Source organism: Strix aluco, chromosome 29 (assembly GCF_031877795.1).
Source record: "Strix aluco isolate bStrAlu1 chromosome 29, bStrAlu1.hap1, whole genome shotgun sequence".
NCBI lineage: Eukaryota > Metazoa > Chordata > Aves > Strigiformes > Strigidae > Strix > Strix aluco.
Window position 1 is genome coordinate 2,139,506 of NC_133959.1, and position 22,586 is coordinate 2,162,091.

Sequence of the window (22,586 nt, forward strand, 5' to 3'; positions counted from 1 at the left end):
GGACATACAAACCAGGGCTTATACGTTCCACCTCGCAGTGGAACAGCTATACTGACTAAGAACACACGTGCATGCTCTTATTTCTTGGGAACAATGCTTTAGCCTCGATGTGAGCTACTCACATTTCTCTCAAAGCAACGGCAGTCATATGGAAAACTGTCACAACAGCCTAGACACCGTACACACACAGTATGTTCTTCCCCTCTGTGAATTTGCTCTTCTGCTCATAGTTCAGATGCATTTTTGGAAAACAGGGCAGAATTAGTCTATCAGAGTCAATGTCATAAAATAAATTAATGTTCAAAGATTCACCTAATGCTGTTCAAGAGGAAACAACTTCCAACCATCCTGATTTGTGAAAGTATCCCCATTCTGTGCATTAGAGGAAGGGTAATTTGAAAAGCAGTTGCTTTTACAGCCCTGAGGTCACCAAAATAGCTTTTGCCATTAGAATTCAGCTCTAATGTTAATGTCTTGAAAAAAATACACCCAAGAAAATAATTACATAAAATAGTTTCTCTGTTACGGGTTCTCTTACAGCCATAACTGAACTAGATCAGGACAAAATGTACACAATTAACCGCTCTGAGGACACCTGTGGAAATGCCCTAGAAAAGCAAGCAAACCCACTGAGTGTTCTAGAGTGCTGCAGTAATTACATTTGCATTTAGGGCTTATTACATTTACTTCAGGAAAGTTCTCTGCCCCCAGTAAAGACTACTATGAACCCGATTACCACGTCCCTAACTGAAATGGAAGATTCTTTCCCTGTCCATTAACAGACAGCCGCAGACCTTACCTGTGAGTGTCTTTCCAAGCACAGTTCTAGCATGTTTAACATCTACGACTTGTATAAAACAGCAGCCTAACAAAGTTCAGTGAAAGGGAAAGTCACAGCACAAGAAAAGAAATAGCGAACGTCAGAACAAAGTCAAGGCATCAGAAAACCACAGATGTGGCAGCTCAACTGGCTGAGGCACGGCAACACTATTCTGCACTTAGAGACAGTGGGAGGCATTCAACAAGTACCAGAACTGCTTCAGAAAAAGTGACTCTCTAATAGCTTATTAGCTATTATAGGTTTATTAACTTCATTTTCCTTCTGAACCTACCATAACAAGTATCTAACATCTCTAAGTGTATTTCTTCTGTTGTTACTGTCACTTTCAGAAATACTCTAAGTGAACATATTAAAAAAGGAGAAAAATACCTACCACTGATGCAAATGTGTATTTTTGGTCCTTTTCTTGTAAGAGCAACAGCACATCAGTTAACAGGACTGCCAGAATATCTACAGTAACAACAGACAAGAAAAAAAAAATTTAAAGCAGAAAGACTGGTCCAGACTGAAAAAAATCACTTGACTTAAATTTCCTGCGGGTCAGGGAATAGCACGTCAACATTTGCAGTATTGGGTCTGCTACTGCCTTCACTTGGGTTGTCCACAGACAGCTTGGAGTCGTGCAGAACCAGCACAATACAAACAGAGCTGATTTAAAACTTGAAAACTCCTCCACAGGCATCCTACACATCGACATCATGAGGGAACATGTCTCCCTCAACAGCAGATTCTTCTGGAACTGCAGCTGTTCACAGTACCACCTACTCTTGGCTGCATTTTATGGGCCACTGAAGCTTCTCTGAACACTTGAGCAATGAAGCTGTTGAAATATTCACTAATGGACACTTTTGATTTTCTGGCAAAACAGACATTATGTAGAATGAAGGTGTCATGGGGTTAACACGACATGATCTTCTAAAGTGTGAACCTGACCTCGCACAAGATAATGCCTTTCCACAGGAGACTAAGTCAGTATGACTCAAAGCTTTGTCATCTATCTAAAGACCTCCCTCTTGAATTGGAAAGCAGATCAGACAGATAATAAGCAAGCAGCATAAGGAACTTATCATGCACCATTACAGAGATGCTTATTGGACAAGCCAAGAATAGAACAAGTGCTATTTCCTCCAATATCCTATTAAACAAGCAGGTTATTGTCATCTTATTTTATACTCAATCGATCAGTAATAAACAGTTACTAAAAAAAAAAAATAAATCTTGTTCCTAGTTGTACTTTTACCTTTGAGTCGCCCTGATGCAGCTTTCCAGTACAGCATCCCATCCAGTAGAAGCCGCCTCTGTCCCATGTCATCCTTCCGGAAGAAAAGCCCATTTTTGCATTTCCCAGATGATTTTAGCTCCATTTTATGCATAATCTCTTTAAGGCGCTGTCCCTTCTCATACTCATTTACCATGGCATCTACATGAGTGATGGTGTCCTTAATTAAACTAAGGGCCTGGGTCAGCTCTTCATAATCTCTAGTTCCGGCTAAGAGAAAAAGAGTAGCAGTCAGACATTTTCAACTCTGGATTAGAAGATATGAGCCATCCAAACATGATGTGAAGGTTCAATACTGAACATCTAACAGTATTTCTCAAGAGCTTAATTTTTAAAATAAAATAAAATATCCTAAAGCTCTAAATCTCTCATGAGCTGACACGCTTAACTACTATGGCTTTGTGGTTGCAGACATGAAACTGAAGGCTGCTCCTGACCCTCTGATGAGGTGAGACTGATCTGGATCTGCATCTAAAACGGCATCTTCAGCTAATGAAGAAGCGAGAAAGCAGGTGTAAGGCAGTACCAGCCTGTCCCTCCTTGTCTGAAGAAAGAACATGCAAAACACAGGAGAAAAAGGATCAGACAACTGTGAGGCCTCTAGGAAAGGGTAAACAACCCACCTTCTGTATTCTGAGCTATGCGTTCCACCAAGACTGGGTATTTGGTGATGCGCTGCGTGACTAGGAGGATACACTCCTGAACACCAAGTCTCCTCACAATGGAACAGCTGCCGATTTTCTAGAAAACAAGACAGCCCCATCGCATCCATTGTACACAGTGCTCTTCAACTCCCTCGCCTCTCCATTCACACATTTTCTGTCTCAAAACATTTTTCTACAGTTAGGGACAGCCCCACTAAATTAGTTGCGCTCTTTTAGTAAAAAGCAAAACTCCTGGTAACATTGAAAAAATTGCTTTTATTACTGGAAAATATTTTAGGTATTACTTTCAACTACTGCTAACTAAATCTGGAGCCAAGCAGAGAAAGTTCCAAATCTGAACTGTTTGTCTGCTTATTTGCTAACTGGTTGCCTTTTATAATAGGACCAGTCCTTAAATACATAGAAAAGTACTGTATTTTTAAAACCAGACTCAACCACCTAACAGACAAATTGGGTCAATAACGAATAAACTAAGTGTTTATTTTACCACTCTATGTTCACCAGTAAGCCCATCTACAGAAACACATTTCTGTTTAGGAAGGGAAGACTGTAAGGCATGAGAATCCCACTGGTTAGTCTGACTGCAGGTACAGCACAATCCTGGCACCAGAATACAGCACCAAGATCCTTCTTTACAAGGACTGGGGTTATATATTTTCAAACTCCGGTCACTTATTTAGTTCCTTGAAAGTAAAAGGTTCTCACTTTTAAAGACACTTTGCTGAGAAGAGCTGTAAGTATAGAGCTATGCTGGAAAGTTCACACAGTATCACTTACTGATGACTGGAAAATGAGAATACTTAGGACTGTGCAATGCCATCGGAGATTCAGGTTACAGGCTTCCACTCTGGCTGTGTCCCTTCAGCCCTTCCTATTAATTGCACATCAGAGTGTACAGCAGATAAACAAACCACCCTGGAGCCAATCTTCTAGTTTTGGAAAGATGATGCAGTGGACAAAACTTGACTAAGAGTACCTGCCTTTCCTATAGTAGTTCATCAACAGCATTTATCATTGATTTAATTTATTATCAAGCCAATTTACAGAGATGGTGACACAGCAGGGCAGTCAGTGACAGAGCTATGAATAAAACAAATACTCTATTCCCCAGTCCTATGTGCTCTCAAGATCTTGCCTCAAATTTAACCCCTGCTAATTGTGGCTCCGTGTCCAAATGACCAAAACATCTAAAATGCAAGAAGCTAACAGTCTGTCAAATAACGAGAATATGGCTTTGACCCTGCTCATTCAAATTTAAGAGATCTTCAAGTACAAAACAAAACCTAAAGCAGTTAAGTATATTTTGCACAGTCAGAATGGGAGGCTTCTGGTTGTTGTTTACCTTTACTAAGTTTTGGAACTTCTTATTGCTTTGGAGCAGGTCTTTATAGTGAGTAACAGCTTCATTGTGTCCACAGCAGAACACACCGTATTTTTCTTTCATTCTCTCTCCATTTTCACCTGAAAACTAATTGGAAATACAAGAATGAAAGACATGAATCATTAAGAGTAAACCTATCTCCACTGCAAGACCCAGGTTTAACATGGGTTTATGGTAACTGATTTTTGAGACATTTCTTCAATATTTCATTTTCTTCTGTACCACAAATGAGAGATTCACACAGTGTGACATCTGGAATACCACAAGATAACCAAATATTAAGTGATGGTTATCATTACGAGAATTTTTTAAAGGATCTCTGGGCCTCTGCACTTAAAAAGACTGAGGACTTGTAAAAGGTGAAGGGCAAAAAATGGTCACGATGTATGAAAGCAATCGTTGCACCACTCCATACCAATACTGGTGCTAAAGCTGTAATGAGTTCAAAGGCTCTTTACTGCATTTTTAAAAGGTCAGAACCAAGAAGCTCAGCATTAAATGCAGGAGAGCTTTATTTGGGATGGACACCAGGAATATGTTACTTCTGGAACAGAGAAAAAACAGAACCAAACCATCTGCAGTGGCATAGCCCACAACATACGTACACACATGCCCAAAGAACATTCAATGAACATTTCGTATTATTCGTGACCAGATATGTTCCTGGGAGTCATGCTCACACATCACACTGGAAAGATAATCTTAAACCCAGTATTAAATCAATCTTTACGTAACATAACTTTAACCTTACTGTTAGCTTTTTAGAAATTTAACAGTGTCAACAATATTGGTAGAGTTTAATTCACACCTGTTTTACCAAGAGGTCTCCAATGTTCTGGATTATGTAATTTCGGTCACTGCCTTCTTCCAAGGATTCCTTTCGTCGCTCCTTTAATTGGAGCAGAAATTGCCCGTGCACCACCAGCAGCTCATCCACACAGGGGAAAAGCTTGTTGATGACTGCATTTGGGAACTGCAGTTCCTCTCTCATGGCTTTGGAGTATACCTTCAGCATTATTTTCAGTGTCCTAACATGGTGCATTTCAGTCTGCATTAGTTCTGGGCAAAGGGAAATGAAAAAATAAATCAAAAGTCATTTATATGCTAGTGAGATATAAATCAAAAGTAATTTATATGACTAGTGAGATATAAAAGAGCAGGCTCCAAAAGCCACCACCTTCTTCACCACAATCTTAGCATCACTGATGTGAAGCTCCTAAATCTGCGCTGTTTATCTCTCAACCAAACAGTGACTGACCCTACTTATTTAATGACAGCTCCCAGTTGCAGTGGAGCTATTCCCTAATTGTATAGCTGGGCTTTGCTGCTAACACAGGCATACTGAAAACTACAGGTTGCTTAAAATCATTAATAGGAGGACTTAGGCACACTAAGACAGGTAACAGACTTGAAAATCATCACCCAATTTTAGTTTTCAAGCACGAGTCAAAATGGGAGCCAAAAAAAATTTCTGCTTTGTTTCAAAACAGTGACGCTGAAATAGAAGAACAAAAAATATTCTTACCATAAATGACATCTTGCCTTTTTATAACATCTTTCTTTTGTCTTTTTGCATAAGACTGTTCCACTGCAACACTCCAAGACTCTGCCTCAAACTCATGAGCATCTGTTTCTATTTCACTTCGGAGGGATACATAATATGCATCTAGACCAAAAGCACATTCAATTTCAATTATTGTTAAATTGTTTCCCATCATATCCCTCATTACCATAATGAACAACAACAACAGTAAAATCATCTCAGTGCTGCTTTAAGACTGTAAGAAATTGCATAAAAATCCTGAAAAGCATAGAAATTCCATACCTTCCAGAAAAATGGAGTCTGCTGTTGAAGGCGCAAGCACGACAACGTCATCTGAAGTCTGCTTAAATTTTATAAAGCCTGAATCCCCTTCATCCATGTCTCCTGAAATTAGTCTAAATGGTCAAAGAAATTAGACCAAGGGACCAAACCAGAACATTAACATTTTTTTGAGTTGCTTGACAAAAAAAAAATAAAAATCCAACTACTTTAACAAGCATCTTTCCTAAACTCTAGTGCAATTAACTTAAAATAAATATATAAAAGCTGTCCTTGCACTCCAACATTAAAACAGTCAAACCAATTTAGCAACTCCATCACTGAAATATTACAGTTTTAATTAGAGCAGCATGAGTAAGTATGCAACTTCTGGTATGACATTTTAAAAAGACATCGCCTGGTGACAAGCCACAGCCGGTTCAGAGTACAAAGGGCACTTTCACCGAGAAGGAAGCATAACTGTAGCACATAAAAAGTAAACAACTACTTCAAACAGCAGAGAGCTTTGAATTTGTCTACTATTTTAATCAAGGTATCCTGCAATTTAAAACACTGCTGCCTCCTACACTAGTCAGAACTAGCACAACCTAGAATAGCTGAACTCAGAAGAGATTACTGAATTTCAACAAGTCTGAAGACAAATATACCCACGAAAAGCACAGCCTAGACAGAGATACTCCAGTACTGCCCTATTTCATAGGATATCTTTTGTGACATAGTATAGAGGGACTAAAGACAAGGTGATTTAAACAAAAAAAAAGCTTACTGTTCAGGGAAATGAATTTCAGCGTTAAAAGCTCAATAAATCTCTTTTGAGCTTGAAAACCAATGTGATTTCTTGCTTTAGTTCTGTAATTGTTTTTCTTTTCACACTGGAGGGGTGGGGGGGGGGGGGTGGCAGCAGAAGCTAGTGAATTAGAAGAGAAGCAATTTGCTTACCCAAATTTATTAACAGCTCCAGGAGTATTCAATGAAGACTGAGATTTTCCTCTTTGGGCGATAGTCATACCGAGATTCCGTGATAGTACTGGGGTGCCATCCGGTCCCAGGAGAAGACTTTGGGGCTGCTCCTTCAAAGAAGCGGCTAGAGAGGCAAAAATTGAATTGGTACTCAGAAAATGAGGCGTACACTGCAGATCGCCTGCTCTCAAACCTCTCTCTGAATGCGGACGGAGAACAGACAGGATCTTGGATGTCAAGAGCTCATTGTCCAAAAAAACATTCTCATTCCATTTTCTTGAAAAGGAACCACAAAAAGACAGCTCAGGATGAGCTGGAATTGTGTTGCTTCTGCCGCTGCTTTTTGAATTTGTATTCCCCATGCTCACTACTGGCTGCCCTCAGACTTGGCACAGTAAAGTGGCCCCAGAGATGCACTGTTTTTATACTACCTGTGATCCTTCTAGAAATGTAAAGCTGCCACTTAACTTACTGTATTGGCTAAATCAGCAGGTCTGAAGTGCAGGAAATTGGTCCCTACTGTGCCCATTTAGTGTGGAAATTGCAAAGTATCTTCTCCTTTAGTAAAACACCAGAACCTACACACAATTATTCACACCCTACCGTATAAGGGCACAGAACATTTCATGGCAAACAAGAAAAATCTGAGATCACATAAAAACCACAAGTTCTTTGCAATGCTTATTGCTACACAGTGATTTATATCTGCATGCACACACACTGAACATAATAGATACCAGAGCTAAATTTAATTTTAATACAGCAGCTTTTAAATGCTTTTTAAATCTAGACAGACTGTGAACTGGAAAGATATTTAAAACTTTAATCGCTATTACACAATACATGGAAGCCTGTAATAGACTTATAAAAAATGGATACAATTATTTAGCACTAACGTCTGTAATGAATGATAAGGAACAGGAGACAAAATAATTCCTTTTAAAAAAGGAACTTGGGGGAAGTCAAAGATGAAGAATCAGCCATACGATCTTTAAAACTTATCACTGACAAGGTCTGCAGCTGCCCTTTTTTCAAAGTGCTTTTAAGGACATGGGAGTGGACGAGATCTCATGGATCCTTGAACCCAGGACCCTCCACTGCACGCAAGCTTTGTCTTCCACCCAGACCGAACTCCTCTTCCAGCACTGTGTCTGGGAGGCTGCTTCAGGACCACGCTGTTGCAGCAGTTCAAGAGGGTCTCCAGTTCCCAGCCAAGGTTTATGCATTGCTAATTTACAACTTTTCTTGTAAAACCACTGGTGTCTACCCATCCCCAAAAGTTCCCCTTTCTTAGTCCGTACCTCCACTAACAATTATCTCTCCCTCCACTTCTGCCTTTCTCAACCAAACAGCTAAATCAAGGTATTCATGTTCCTTCTTATGAAACAGGTTTTTCCACATTTCTCAATATCCCATACTCTAGACATCTGCTTGTCTCTCGTTTCATCTTCCTTGAAACAGTTGACTAGAATCACATTAGGGCTGCAGGGGAGGTTTCATCAATGACATTTAACAGAAATTATATCACCACATCTTTTCCTGCTGGAAATACCTTTCCCAAAACCTGTTTGCGTTTGAAATCTGCTGGCTACACAGGGAACACATTCTCAGTCTACAATAAACTGGGTAAACTGAGTCCTCTTCCATCATCTCCAAGTGATGAGCTCCAAGCCCACTGGTCTGAAGGAGGAGACTAATTAGGTATTAGCAAGATTTGTAAAGGTGGATTTCTTAAACAAAGGTTTAATAATAAATGTCCTCCCATTTCCATTTGGAGAAGTATTGAAATCATCTGCCATGAAGTTCTTCTGTACTCCACAAGTCAAGAACAAAGTTCTGGTTCACAACGTTAGGCCAAATCTAAAAATCTCCAGAGGCAAAACACGGGGAGAGGGATGGAGGGGACGCAAACACCACTATTTATACCTTTCTTAAAAGGTATTTCTCTTACATTGATACAATACCCTTGGCTTTTTTTGCTGGGCACTGCAGCCTGCAGTGCCATACTGTGGGTAAAGACAACCAGTGCCCATGCTATTAGCTGTTCCTTTAACTTCCAGCTTCTGCTTTTGACTATGGAAAATAAGTACTGGCTGCCTAGCAGAGTCTGCACCAACAAAAAGCCATTTTCTGAGTTCAATTAGCACTGCCTGCACACTGCTGAGAGTCCCTATCGATCGTTGTTAACCTATCACACCAGACCAGACTGTGTACCACAGAGCTGTTTCAACGACGAGCCCTACAGCCAACTTTTCCTATTTTCATTATCCCTTATTGTTTCCTATTTTAGCCTCTGCACTTTCCCCTAAATGCACAAAACCATTCTCGATAACACAAACAGCCACTTATCTTCTTAAAACAATTATTCCTTTTGCACTACCTCTTGGTAAGAACTGTTTCATAAATAAATACACCTTGCAATGCAAGTCAAACAATACAAGAACATAGGAAATACACACAGAATACTTGGACATTCCTGTCAGCTGTGTTTCTTACAGCCAAAGCAACTGCAAGGCAGAAGATAATTCTGCTCTAGTTACCATCAGCCACCTGAGAGCCAAGAAGCCTGTTCTGTTAATGCAGACCTTGTAGCATCTACAAATTAAAATGCCATTTAAATTACACACCTGTGGCCGTGATGGTCTTTTCCAGCAGCAAAAGGCTATTTCAAACCCTATGCTGCAATAGAGCTCTTCTTTCTTCTTGTTTTTTTTTTTTTTTCCTCCCAGATCCCTTTTCCCACTTTGTTGCAAAAAAGATTTATGTTCAGACCATTAGTGCTAGCTTGTCTTAGAGATTTCTAGCAACCACTAGCTGCAGGCAAGTTTTAAATAGACAATTATGAAAATCTGATGTAAAACAAAGTTCACAGTTCTAGTCTTTTCAGAGGCCAGAGAATAGACAATCAATGAAAAACTAGCTTATTGATCCCTTTTCACCATGATATTTTGAGGTTACACAGCAAGAAGGTATAAAGAAAAATAAAAAGATAAAAAGATAAAAACACACAGGAGATTGCTAGGAGCCTCTAAGCCATTCCCAATAGAAAAAAAAATGAAGCCATCTTATTAAAAGAGACCTTTTCTATACTTCAATAACACACTGTGTATAGCCTTTAAAACATATTAAAGAAAAAAATACAATCGAACAGATAAGCCTTGAGCACAGAAATCATTCTTTAGTACAAACCTGGGGAAATGCACTGGGGCGAACTTTGTGGAGATCCAGAAGGTCTGTGCTGCAAATCTTTCTGCTATAGGAAAAAATACAATATTCTTACACACACAGACCAAACTTTCAGTTCAAAATGAATCATGTTTCTCCTATCATACAGCACTAACTGTAAGTGAAGCTGTACACTGAAAATATAAAAGATTTCACATAGTAACGATTTTGATTTTTTCACATTCCAGAATGGCATATAGACATCAACACTCTGTATAAAAATCCTATCAAGTATAAATCAGACTGAAATAGAACCAGAACAGAAGTTACAGCTGAATTAAAGCTATGATAATAAATAATAAACTAACCTAGCCAGCTAACAAAAAATTAGACTGCCTATTTAAAAGTGCATCTTTGGTAACCTGTACAACTTTTGCGTTCTTACAACGCTAGGATATTACAATTCATTGAGATAGACTTTATCGAAGGTGCAAAGAAATTAAATAAGTAATATAGTCTGTAACAAATGGCTTTTTCGGAGTCTTGCTTCACCTTGAGGATCTCATTTCTGACTTCACTCCTCATACTATTTCGTGCCACCGCTCCCTCTTTTCTCTCCGCAGGAGAGGTTTGTCAGGGCTGATTCAACCACGAAAGTTTGGGAGATGGTAAAGAATAGAAATGAAAGCATCACAGCAAGTGAATGTTTTGGTTTAAAAGGAGAAGTTTAAAAGTATATATCAAAAACCCCACAAGAACATTTCTGCCCTCAAAAGAGTCACATTTTAAATCACCAATGGCTGAAAGCACTTCCTCTAACCTCTAATTGCCCAGCTTTGAGCTGTTTGCTCTCTTTTCCCCCTCACAGTACTCCCTAATCTGCTATCAGTCTCTGAAATCATCAACATGTGCAGGTTAAAACAAACTAAAACTCTCTCAAGTATAATTAGTTATAAGGAGGAGGAAATGATTTCCAAAACCAATACCAAAAGAAAAAAACGACAGATAGACAGCTATCTGAAACCAACCTGTGACCTTACATGAAATTGCAGGCACCATGATGACACAGATAAAAAATGAATAGCTTAGCAAGATATAAAGTTCATCACAGTTCAAAAATGAAAGAATTTATTCTGCATTGCTCAGCTTATAAATAACATGCAACTGTTATAACCAAATTCCCCTCCAGCTCTCTCACACTTCCATCAGCTTTAAGATGGCACAACCTATTAAAATACAGGGGCATAAAATTCAGAGGTACCATATAATTCAATTACGTTCCCAAAAAAAAGTGTCAGGTTTGAGCATTCTTATAAGGGTTAGTCACAGTTCTGACAGACACAAGCAGTGGTAATTTCAGTACAGCAATAAAACATTTCACTTTATTTTCCCTATATATATTGTCATAAATTACTATAACGACAAGTTAATAACTATTTGATGTCTTGAAGACATAGGGCAAGATTCTGTACTGATGTAAATTAAAATACTCACACTAAATTAAACTTACTATGTCAAGCACTGTTGTTATAGAAGAAGAACAAATTTTAAAACCCACCTTGGGTCTGATGCTGCTGCATTCAGCCAGTAAACTCTTACAGTTCTTATGGACATTCACTGCACAATCTGAAACACACACCAAAAAAACTTAAATTATTCTTGGGAATATCTAGGGAAAGAAAGAGTGACACATTAATTTTGGAAGAGATGCCGAGTAAGCTCAGGTGTTTCAGCGAGCATTCTTGTGCATGTTCTGTTCTTGATTTTACACCAAATACTCAAGTGTTTTGAACAAGACTCAGAATCACTGATAATGCAATTCACACAGACACTCCTGAATGCACTAACAGTGTTCTGCCTCATCCCCGCTCAACCACAGCGCTGCTTTCCTCATATCTGCAAAGGTTATTTCCATGCCTCACAATTCAACATTGATACCATTCAAGGCGGCAGCAATTTATTGGCTCCAGAGGAACAGCTGCCTTTCTGCACAGAGTATCAGAAGGGGCTGAAGGAACTACAGAAAGTTCAAATCGCACCACAGAAGCATCAGAGTGTTACCACCAGCAGAGCATGACCACTTTTCTACCTTCACAAAGGAACTGTTTCCAGATAAAGGATCTGCAGCAGCCCTCTCTCACCCAAAAGGCATAAAATAAAAATTAATAGCATAGTAAAATCCAATCTCTTTTTTTCCTTATAATAATTACTGCTTGAGAAAACAGGATGACAACTGGCAGTGTCAAATATTTTCTACAGGCTTTCTGCCCATCTACAAAATAAGTTCCTTTATCAAAAGCAGAAGCAGGACACCAGCAACTCAGTAAAGGAAACCAGGGTTTGTTTCTTCCCATGTATTTCAGGCATGCCTGTTAAGAGACAAATAGAACAACACTGGGAAGATGAACACCGTATCTGCTAGGGAAAAGCCTGTTTATGTTCAAAGCTCAGAGGACAAACTATTTAAGGTCTCTTCACCCAAACAGAACTATCACCCGCGCCTGGCGCCAAGACTGGTGATCTGCTTTAAGGTTCCTCGCTAGCGTAGAGAAATGCTCACTTATAAATGTTTTCCATAATTACAGTAAAACTCTGAGAACAGGAGCAAAATGTTTACTTGGCCTTAAACACAAATAAATTAATAAAGATGTAAAAACAAGACTGAGAGAAAGACTGAGTGCACAGACCCAAAAGATGCTTACATGTTATGCAACTTCCACAAGTGTGGGAAGAGCAGAATACTGCACTGTGAGTGCCTGCCACACACACACAAAAAAAAAATCCACAAAAACAATCATATTTGAGTGCCTGCCACAGAAAAAAAATAAATCCATAATCACCTCTCATAACTTCTCTCTTATTTGTGATATTATTTCTACTAATACTGCACCCCATGCAACAGAACAAAAGGCCCTGTATCTAGTTTCAAATGTACCTCTGCGAATGTATGATAAAAATGTATCAAAATTATTCTTGCTAAAACTACGTAGAGAATAACAATACCATTAGCTATTTCAGCATTGATAAGGGTCCACCTATCATCAGAAAATGAAGAGCTTATTTTAACAAGACATGCCAAAACAACAAACAATGAGTTGACAATGGAAACCCCTTTCCTCCTGAGACAATGGAGCAAACTGTAGGACAAAAATCTCCCCCAAAGGAAATAGAACAAATTCTCCATGATGTCAAGCTGGATTGGATTCAAGTTTAGCCTCCAGACAGGTTCCCTTCAGGCACACTGGTGGAGGGATGTGTTCATGCAGCCACTGCCCTCCCACACAGCCCTGCGCCATCTGCTCTTGAAATCCACTTCATTCATCTAGAATTGTGTAATGTAGTCATCTATAAACATTTTGTTAAACTTTAACTAGACATTCATATTCCCTGACATTTATGCATCTTCAGTGATTACGTTCGATAATTATTTTCCTATTAATTATTAGGATCAATTCTACTTCAAAAGCCTCGGTACCTTGTTAAGCTAACTGTAAAAGGGATATTAACTTAAAAATGTATTTCAATTTTGAAATCATGCACTTGCTCTGTTAAAGATAACAGCTGATATCACTCTCAGTAGGTATTTTTCACTTAATCAGCTGACACATCTATTAGTGCTGTGTATTAGTTTCCTATGCTGCTGAAAGATTCTTTATACAACAGGAGAGAACATACTAGAAAACAGGAAAATGCTACAGAAAAGCCTCAGAAAACTGCAGTTGGATCCAAGGATTTGACTCTCTAGGAGACTATCTGAAATGCAATTAACTTAGTGATTTCCAAGGGGCATTATTTTTGCCCACATAAGAGAATTTTGAAAACTGGCAGAGGAATCAGACTGGTTTATAAGCGTACTTCACTTTATAAAATATGCTCCAGCTTTCCCTATTCAATAGGGAAAGATCTGTCTGAACTTGGCTCAGACAGTGCTGAACCAAGTACACCCCAATTAAGGACGAGAACAAAACATTTGAATACTAGTAAATTCGATTTCCTTTTTCTGCATGTAAGATCTGTTTGCCGCCTTTATTATTCTGCACAGCCTCTCAGAATAGGGTAAGAGAGAACTGCAGGGGTCAAGAAAACAGCAAAGAGAAGCAAGAGGGACAGAGGACAGTGAAGACGTGGTAGGAACCTGCACACATTGAGACTGATATTGAAGAGCAGAGATACACATGAAGGGTTGTTATAGGTGTACAGAAGTAATATAGAATCTAACCTTAGAAAAAACAGCCAGCCAAAGAAAAGGAGCACTGGTAAACTCAAAACTGACAGAGAAGTATTTTTGCATGTACCATCAATAACTGGTAGCATTTGGTCTTATTCAGATCAAGAATTTGAGAAGCTACAAAACCAAAATGGACAGTTATGTTGGCTCTTCTCAAACTGGAGAGGCACAGAAGGTATTCCTGAGAAAGACAGAGCTAAAAACTCAGAGGACTGCCACCCAGGCTCTTCCCTTCCTCTTCCCCATCTTCTCCCTCAATCACTCACTGGAACTGCAAGAAGATTTGGCAGGGCAAAACAGATCCTCCAGAGGATTTCATTTCAACGCTGACTACGCAGAAGGGCCGCAGCTCTGGCTGGTGCTCAGAATACCAGTTAAACTGCCAACACACCTAGAAGGTCCAAGGATCTGGGTCACCGTGACTGGAGGGGCACAGGACCACCACCACTAGAGCTAAAGGTACAACAGCAATTGATGCCACACACAGCATAGAAATAAGCGAACCCACCATGATTGTTTCTGGGCTTAAATCAACAGTTTTGGAATTAAGACTGAGAATTTTGGGCGCATCACATTATCCTACATCTGCTTACTACAGGGACTGTCACTGCCGCTGAAGCATTTTGCGTGGGCTAGTGCCAGCGATGCCCTATTGCTCATTGATTAACTGAAACAGGGGCCACGTCCAGCAAAGAAATATTTAAGAGCTCATTAACATCATAAAAGATCGTGTTCACGACTGAGGGTAATGAAATTGCATCTGGTACAATAAAAAAAAACACCTTCCCTTATTAATGAGATGCTTTCCCAAAGGCACAGAAACCAATTTACAATTTAAGAGCATTTTATTGGTAAACACATTACAATGCCCAAAAGCCTAACACTGATTCACAGTGTGCAAGAGGGCAATGAAACCAGCTGAAAAAGGGCAGGTGAACACCCCTTCTCCCCAGCTGGAGTACCTTCCAGTGGGTCAGACACTGACAATGTCCTATAAATGTCTTCCAGAATTGGATTCCAGAACAAATCTATGACTCACCAGACATTATGAGTATTATGACCCTGACCTTTGGTCTGGAACGGTACTGCCCAATAAAATAACTCTTAAAAGGCCATTTGCAAACAACTACAACTAACATGCTGTGATTAATCTAAAATTGAACTACTGACTTTTTTTTTTCCTTAAGCATATGGTTTTTTGTTGTTTTTTAAATGACAGATTGAAAAAAAAAACAGCTAAGTTCAGGCAGGGACACCTTTTAACAGTGATTCTAATGATCAAGGAGTTCAAGCACTATTTTAATGCTAGGGATATATTCACCACCTCTTAAATCCAACCAGTGGAAGACAGCCATGGACAGAATAGTTTTCTTGGGAAATTAGTAACTTTTGTTTACAAATGTCCAATGCTTCAAGGATCAAAGAGAATCTCTTCCCCCTTACACCATACAAGGTAATTCCTCTCTCTTGAACTCACAAAGGAAACAACTTGCATATAAATGATTAATACAGCATATAAAATCTGAATTTATACATAGATACACAAAACACAACAGCTGAGAAGCATTTAAAGCAACTACAGCATTCCAGAAAAAGCAGAGTGACTTTGTGATAAATCTCCTCAGGAAAGAGGAGGAGTTTCAGTGGAACATGAAGAAGTTTCTGTATTGGGTAAATCCAGGTCAGGTATCCTCAGGAACCCAGGGCAGATTTAACTTTGTCCTAGTGGCTTTGGTGACAGGTGTTTACTTGTTTTTCTAACTTGCCTAATTACGCAGAGGCAGAAACCAAAAACACGATGAGATACTTCACATTCTGAAAGAGAGACAGTCCACACGAGACAGCACCAATGCTAAATTATCAAGTTTCAGCTTCCCTGTTAAAGCATTCCTCTTTGTCTCCAAAACTTTCTCACTGTATCTGGTTTTATTGCCAAAATATCAGATAGACAGATGGAGGGGTGGGGTTATGTCATTCCCAGCACTACAAGTTCTGGTGGCCTCAGGGTTTTCTTTAAGCACAGAAACCCAAACCGAACAAACGAACAACTGATGCGTCTGGTTTTTAAACAGTGCAAAGTAAAATTAGCATATTATCCTAAAAGAAATATGAGTACCATTTCAATTCTCTGACGCCGAACCCTTCCCCCATTCTACGGGAACCAAAGCAGCAACTATGACAATCATAAAAGGTATTTAAAATATTTCATAGGTAAACATTAGGTGGAACTACAACACACAATGTCTGATGGCTCCTGTCTGACAGCCATATTTCATGGGTTTATTTTTTTTAACCACACCAGAGAGAAACTATAGCCTTGTAACTTAAAATTTTTTAAAAAGTGCCAAATAAAAAAGCCACCTACAAAACTCTCTTCAGAGGGGAGTGGGAAGGAACAGAGAAGCAGCCATTTCTTCTCTTGCTTTTACACAGAAGACAAAGATACTACAGTAACGAAGCCACAGCACAAAATCTTCAAACAGTATTCAGAAGTTTTGCTTATTTATTAGAGCAGCAAAACCAAATACAGTACCAGAAACATTCAGGAAGTTATTTGTTTGAATCACTCCCTGTTTCCCTCCACCTCCTCCAAAATCCATCACTGCTCCTAGCTCCTACCCAGGTTTCCCTTCCAGCACATACAAGCTAAGCCTACAAACCGATGTTATCTCCTGCTCTTCTCCGTAATACGCCAGGACTGTGGTATATTTAAAATGGGTCAGTCATCACAAGCGTGGACAAGAAGTTTTCACCTTTTTTTTTTTTTTTTCCCCTAGCACATTTAAGGTCTTTTTATCTACATCCCAGGCTTTTCTCACTGCTGCAGCACCAGTACTATGTGTGTAAGCAACCAAGAAGATGAGGCGCGGGATTTCATTATCATAAGGATGCTCAGACTCAAGCTGTGGCATAAACTGAACCAGTTTCACACCGGCTACATCAGCTCACCTCCCTAATGCACACAGAAATATTTCAGCTCCTTTTTTAGCCTCTAAACGATAAAGACTGGATCTTCACAAGCTACATTCGGTCCCGCAGATTAAGCCTTGAGCTGCTAACGCCGGGACGACTATAAACGCTGCAGGATTTGTCAAGAAAAAGAAAATAAACCCGCTGCCCCGGTCAAACTCTGGCTCTCTCCGCGGTGCCGCAGGCCGGCCTTGTGTAACTGCCCGCTGCGGGACGTTGCTGGGCGGCAGCGGCCGGCGGGCAGGTTCCCCCCCGGCTCCCCGCTGAAGCCCCCTCAGCGCCCGCACTGCGAGGCCCCGGCAGCAGCGCCGCGCTGCCCCGCCACAGGGGCCGGGGGCGGCCGGTCACCGGGCCGCGGCCTCCCGCTGCCCTGGGGAGGGGGGTCCCGGGGCCGGGAGGGCTCGCTAAGGCCAGGAGGGGATGGCGCGGCGGGGAGCCGGGGGCCGAGGCTCGGGGCGCCGGCGGGCGCGCTGACACCCCGGTCTCTTACCGGACTCCCCGGGGAACCGCCGGTTGCACTCTCGGTCCCGGGAGCCGCCGCCACAGCAACAGGAAACGCCCCCATGTCCCGGAAGCAAAAGGGAGACGAAGGGACGCGCCTGCGCGCCATGGCCCGGCCGAGGGGAGGGTCCCTGACCCGCAGGGAGGGCACGGCCGCCCCCGGCCCGCGCTGTCCCCTCAGGGAGGCCGCGATCACCCCCCCCCGGCCCGCGCTGTCCCCTCAGGGAGGCCGCGATCACTTTCCCGCCCGCGTTCTCCCCTCAGGGAGGCCGCGATCACCCTCCACGGCCGCTCTTTCCCCTCAGCCCGCTCTCGGTCGGGGGAGGCGGCCGGAGCCGAGAGCCACCAGGCCTCTCTCTGCCGAGGGTCCCCGGCCGCCCGCCCCGACCCTGCGAACCGCCGCGGCCTCTCCCCAGCCCCAGCCGGCGGATGTGAACCCCCCGCCCCGCCGCGGAGCTGCCGGGGACCTGCCTTCCATCAGCGCCTGGCTGCGGCGGGAACAAAGACCAAACAGGCCCTTAACGGATGGAATGTAACATCCCGAGTGACAGCTTTAACGTGCTAGGTCGTGTGTTTGCGCAGCGCCCAGGACTTGCTATAAATATATAATTCGTTATTAAAAGCCTGGCGGGGTTTGCCGTTCAAAAGGTGCTGAAGTGTTTGTGGCCGCTCCTGACAAGGCCAGGCTGGGGTGACGCTTCCTTACCCGCCCCGGGACTGCAAGCGCCTGCCCAGGCCTTTGCAATGACCCCTGTGCACATACACAGTGAAAGCAAAGGGGAATTACCTTCACTGACTGGTAGAACTAAACTGCTGGAAAATCCACCTTTTCCCTGACATCAGTAAGTACCAGACTTAGTACTAGCACTGGGCTGCTGAAGTACTCTGCAGGGAGGGAGACTTAGAAGAGCTCATGACCTAACCTTACCTCCTGATCTATGATTCACTCTTAAGGATTTACAATAGTGATCTCTGTCGCAAGTTTTTGTCATACTTTAAATCATGCACATGCAAGTCGCCCGCTGAACTCGAAAATGCAACATAACGCAATTACAAAACAAACTTCCCTCTCAAAATCCACCCCGCAGCTTTCCCACGCTGCTTTGAAAGAACCTGCCACCGTTTGGGCTGGAAATGTGCTGAAATTCTAGACTACCACGGGACCAATATTGTCTCTGGTTTCCACACTGCAACCTGTTTAATCGATTTTATTTTTCTCTTCATCTTATAGTTGTAAGCTTTTCAGAAATGTTCCCTTTTGTGCTGCCTCTGTACAAGACTAAGTACAATAAGGTCCCAATTGTTTATTGGGGCCTCTCAGCACTACAGGGAAATAATCATTAAATAAAGCGGTTTGGGGGTAAACAGCTGGTTGTCACTTGGTGACAGATTAATCCTTAGACATTTAAAACTTTGTGCTTTGCTCTAATATAAAAGTAAAGCATTGCAGATTGCCCAACTACAGCTGTCACGGAGAGAACGAGCTGTGCTTGTGCGGCTGGCCTCAGGGCATCTCCACAAAATCTGCAAAATCTGGCACAGCAACCAGCTGAAAGACTCTGTAGCTTAGAGCTAAGGTTTGGATTGCGAAGAAGAGAATAGCACCAACTTTCTAATCCTGTGTAATTCTATAATAACAAAAGATTTCTTATTGAATGAGTTGCAGGTAGATTACTGTCATGCACTTGTCAGGCCAAGTGTACAAGATCCTGAGGTCTTATCGGGGAATGCAAGGAGCAGCACCCTGGAGATGTTCCAGATGAAGGCAATATTGCCTAGACGTAAAAAGAAAGTGAAAAGGAGAAGCACTGAGAATAGTATATTCTTCAGCTTCCTTTTCTAAAACCTCTAGAGTTTGGCTGAGCCAGCTCTATGTCAGCAGACTCATAGCTCAGTCAGTGTTTCCTCTGAAACCAGCACTGCAGACCACTTTCACATTTGCTTTAGATCCTGCTTCATTGGTTTATAACCACATTAACCCACAGCCTATCGCAGTCGCTCTGGTTTCGCCTGTTTTATTTGGACTCCTGTCAGTAATCATTTACTCCAAGTGGGACTCCCAGTCCATTTATCATTGTCGTCATGTTACAGCAGCCTAGGACAAGTGGGCAGTCTGGAGTCCAGCGCAGCCTGTGTTATTCAGGAAGATTCATTCAACTGAGCACCTTCTCTTAAAGAAGGGGATTTTGCCTGAAGCCTACCAAACGCTTTGGTTGCAGCTTTTCCTTCCAAAGAGGATGGTGGATCTGACCTGCCTATGGGGGCCAGGGCTCTGTCTCTTCCGTGAAGTAGTAGGGATGTAACTCTCAACTAAAGAAGATGTAGAAGACCCACCTCTACCCCAGTGCTCAAGCTCAGTCGCTAGGAGGGAGGCAGTCCTCCTGCCATCCGTATTCCACGGCATATCCTTGGCTCGCCTCCATGGCACAGCCTGCTTGGAGAGCTCTCCTCCTGTCAGGGCTTTCCTGGGACTCATCTAACTCTTATTGCATAAACTCTGGAAGCATGTTTATAAGAGAGGATTAATTTAGGCACAGAACCTTCTCCACCCTTGACAGCACAGGCTCAAAAGGAGCTTTCTCCATTTCCAGGTGAACAATAAACCTAGAGACTCACAGCTCCAAGTTTATGTAACAGTGAAGTTTGGGTGGCCACTGTTGTTGAGATCCCAGTGACTGCAACCGTTCCTCTTTGTTTTTCATCCCTGCCAGGCTTCTAACATCACATCTGTGGGACTCTGAAACTGGAGCTGCAGCAACTCTCCTGCATCTGTAACTCCTGACACACACCACAGCCTCCTTCCCCGGGAGACTTTGTGCCGCGTGGTGCCAGGATAGATGGGAGGAACCAGGCGGGAGAGGGAAACAAGTTACCATCTGCAGGGCCAGCCGGGCTGCCTACGCTCTTCACGTGCATGTTTCTAGCAGAATGATGATTCCTTGTTCTGAATTAAAAGCAGAATTCCTCCTGCTGTTACTTTCTTTAATAAGAAGAGCTCTCACTCCTCTATTTCATCACAGCCATGGAAGCCACCAGACTTCGTGTCTACTGGACAGTGAAAAGACATCAGGCTGCCTAATCATTTCCCCATCCTTCCTCCCCCCGGCTTCAGCTCACCCTTTTCTTTAACCACCATCTTTTCTTGTCTTTTCTTTCTCTGAGCCTGTTTTGTCTCCTACCACGTGGTGGTGCTGCCGTTAAAAATACCACGGCGAGAACACAAACAGCAGCACCTGACCATGAGATGGACTGAGAGCTGGCCGAGGGCCAAAGCGTATAGATGGTGAAGTGTGAGTTCATGATGAGAAAACAAGAGGAGCAGCCAAATATCCTCAGATCCTGGCAGCAGCTACAGCTCAGACTGAGCCCTGACAGAGCAGCTCGCGCTTCTGAAAAGCAGGCTTGCCACTCTGGCTACACCGTGGCCCGAAGCTTGCTTTTCAAGAGCCCTATCAGTGACTTGTCAGGAGACCACACACTGCTCCTAGCTGCAATAACAGGAATTAGTGATATCAACTATCAACTCTGCCGCCCAGAAGCAGTTTGCAAAGGTTTCAGCCCAGCATAATCCAAATATAGGCACTCTCAGACTAACAGCTGTCACAAAACAAGTCCCAATCCAGATCTGACCACAGACAGGCCATTAATTTTAGTGAACATCTCAGAACCCTGCCCGATTGTTCAGCCTCAGTGCAAGCCACCGCAAAGAGAACACGCAGATATGAGCACGTTAGCCTGGGCAGTGTATCCCTGAGAAACCCAGAAAACCACAGAGTCCCAAACACAAACCAGTTCCTCAGCCACCTCAGAGTTTTCCTCCTGAATGTTAGCAAGACTCAGGAACACAAATTCCTCACCAAAGGGCTGAGAAACAAGGTAAAAGTTACTATAACTCATGTCCAATCCCTGCACGTTTATGATGGCCGATACATACTCCCATGTCAACAGCTAGCTCCAACTCCTTGCGCTCCAGATCACAGATCTCCGTAGCCGTTGTCTGGAGAAGAATCACTCACACCAGCAATGACCTCAGAGTCCCCAAGACCTTACAGAGCATGGCTCCAAGCTCTTGGTGCACTGGGGATCAAGGACTGTCTGTATCCTCTCAGGTTCAGATATTTTTTGTAAAGCAGAGTGCAGGACTGCAAACAGAGCCTCTGCTAGAAGGCTCCTCAGACAGGAATGACAAGGCATAACTCTGCCTCCTCCCGTAACATTTGGGTTCTCTCTCAATACCCACAAAGCACTTGCTCTTATTCAGCTCCCTGCTTCCTATTTTTTGCTGTGACACCTGAAATATGTTCACTAATAGCCGGGCCTGTGGTCCTTTTCAATTTCCCTTCAGCTGCCCTGAAGGGAAAATACGCTTCTCACAGCACATATCCAAGGGCAGCCAGTTTGTTTATGCCCCAGGAAGGTTTTACTGACCTTAAGAGCCTCTGAGAGACCCTTACCGGAGAGCGAGCATTGCTTGAGGATACAGGGTAGAGAAAGAGAGCAATTCTCTCATTTCCAGAAGATTTTCTCTGCCCACAGACAGTCCCTTGGGAATTAAAGTGTTCTTCAGTGCCCTGAGTACCTGCCCCAAAGAGGAGGGACAGGGTTGTCCATCAGCCAAAGCCATGCAGCAGTGCCACAGGGAATGCAGTAGAAGGACAGAGTCCCACGCGTGCTGTTTGCCATTCCTGTGCACTACTTACATCTGAAAAGCAACAATCTCACCCATGCAGGTCCTGGGACGCACCATTTGTGTTAGTTAATAAAGTTTTGGATG

The 22,586-nt window shown here is 42.4% G+C and overlaps 1 protein-coding gene across 3 annotated transcripts in view; it reads right to left on the bottom strand.

The window, feature by feature from the left end:
• ARHGEF18 (Rho/Rac guanine nucleotide exchange factor 18) overlaps nt 1-22,586 on the bottom strand; it is a 52,658-nt gene that overhangs the window by 14,435 nt on the left and 15,637 nt on the right. For 2 of the 3 annotated variants that reach the window (XM_074808460.1, XM_074808459.1), the window contains exons 11-20: nt 11,672-11,739; nt 10,138-10,201; nt 6,928-7,072; nt 5,992-6,104; nt 5,692-5,832; nt 4,975-5,225; nt 4,128-4,253; nt 2,744-2,861; nt 2,082-2,330; nt 1,215-1,291 (exon numbers count right to left, since the gene is read on the bottom strand). In XM_074808460.1, coding sequence (XP_074664561.1) covers nt 1,215-1,291; nt 2,082-2,330; nt 2,744-2,861; nt 4,128-4,253; nt 4,975-5,225; nt 5,692-5,832; nt 5,992-6,104; nt 6,928-7,072; nt 10,138-10,201; nt 11,672-11,739 — 1,352 coding nt within the window. Of the gene's footprint in view, nt 1-1,214; nt 1,292-2,081; nt 2,331-2,743; nt 2,862-4,127; nt 4,254-4,974; nt 5,226-5,691; nt 5,833-5,991; nt 6,105-6,927; nt 7,073-10,137; nt 10,202-11,671; nt 11,740-12,815; nt 13,016-22,586 lie in introns of those variants that run through there. The other variant, XM_074808461.1, reaches the window with a different exon arrangement.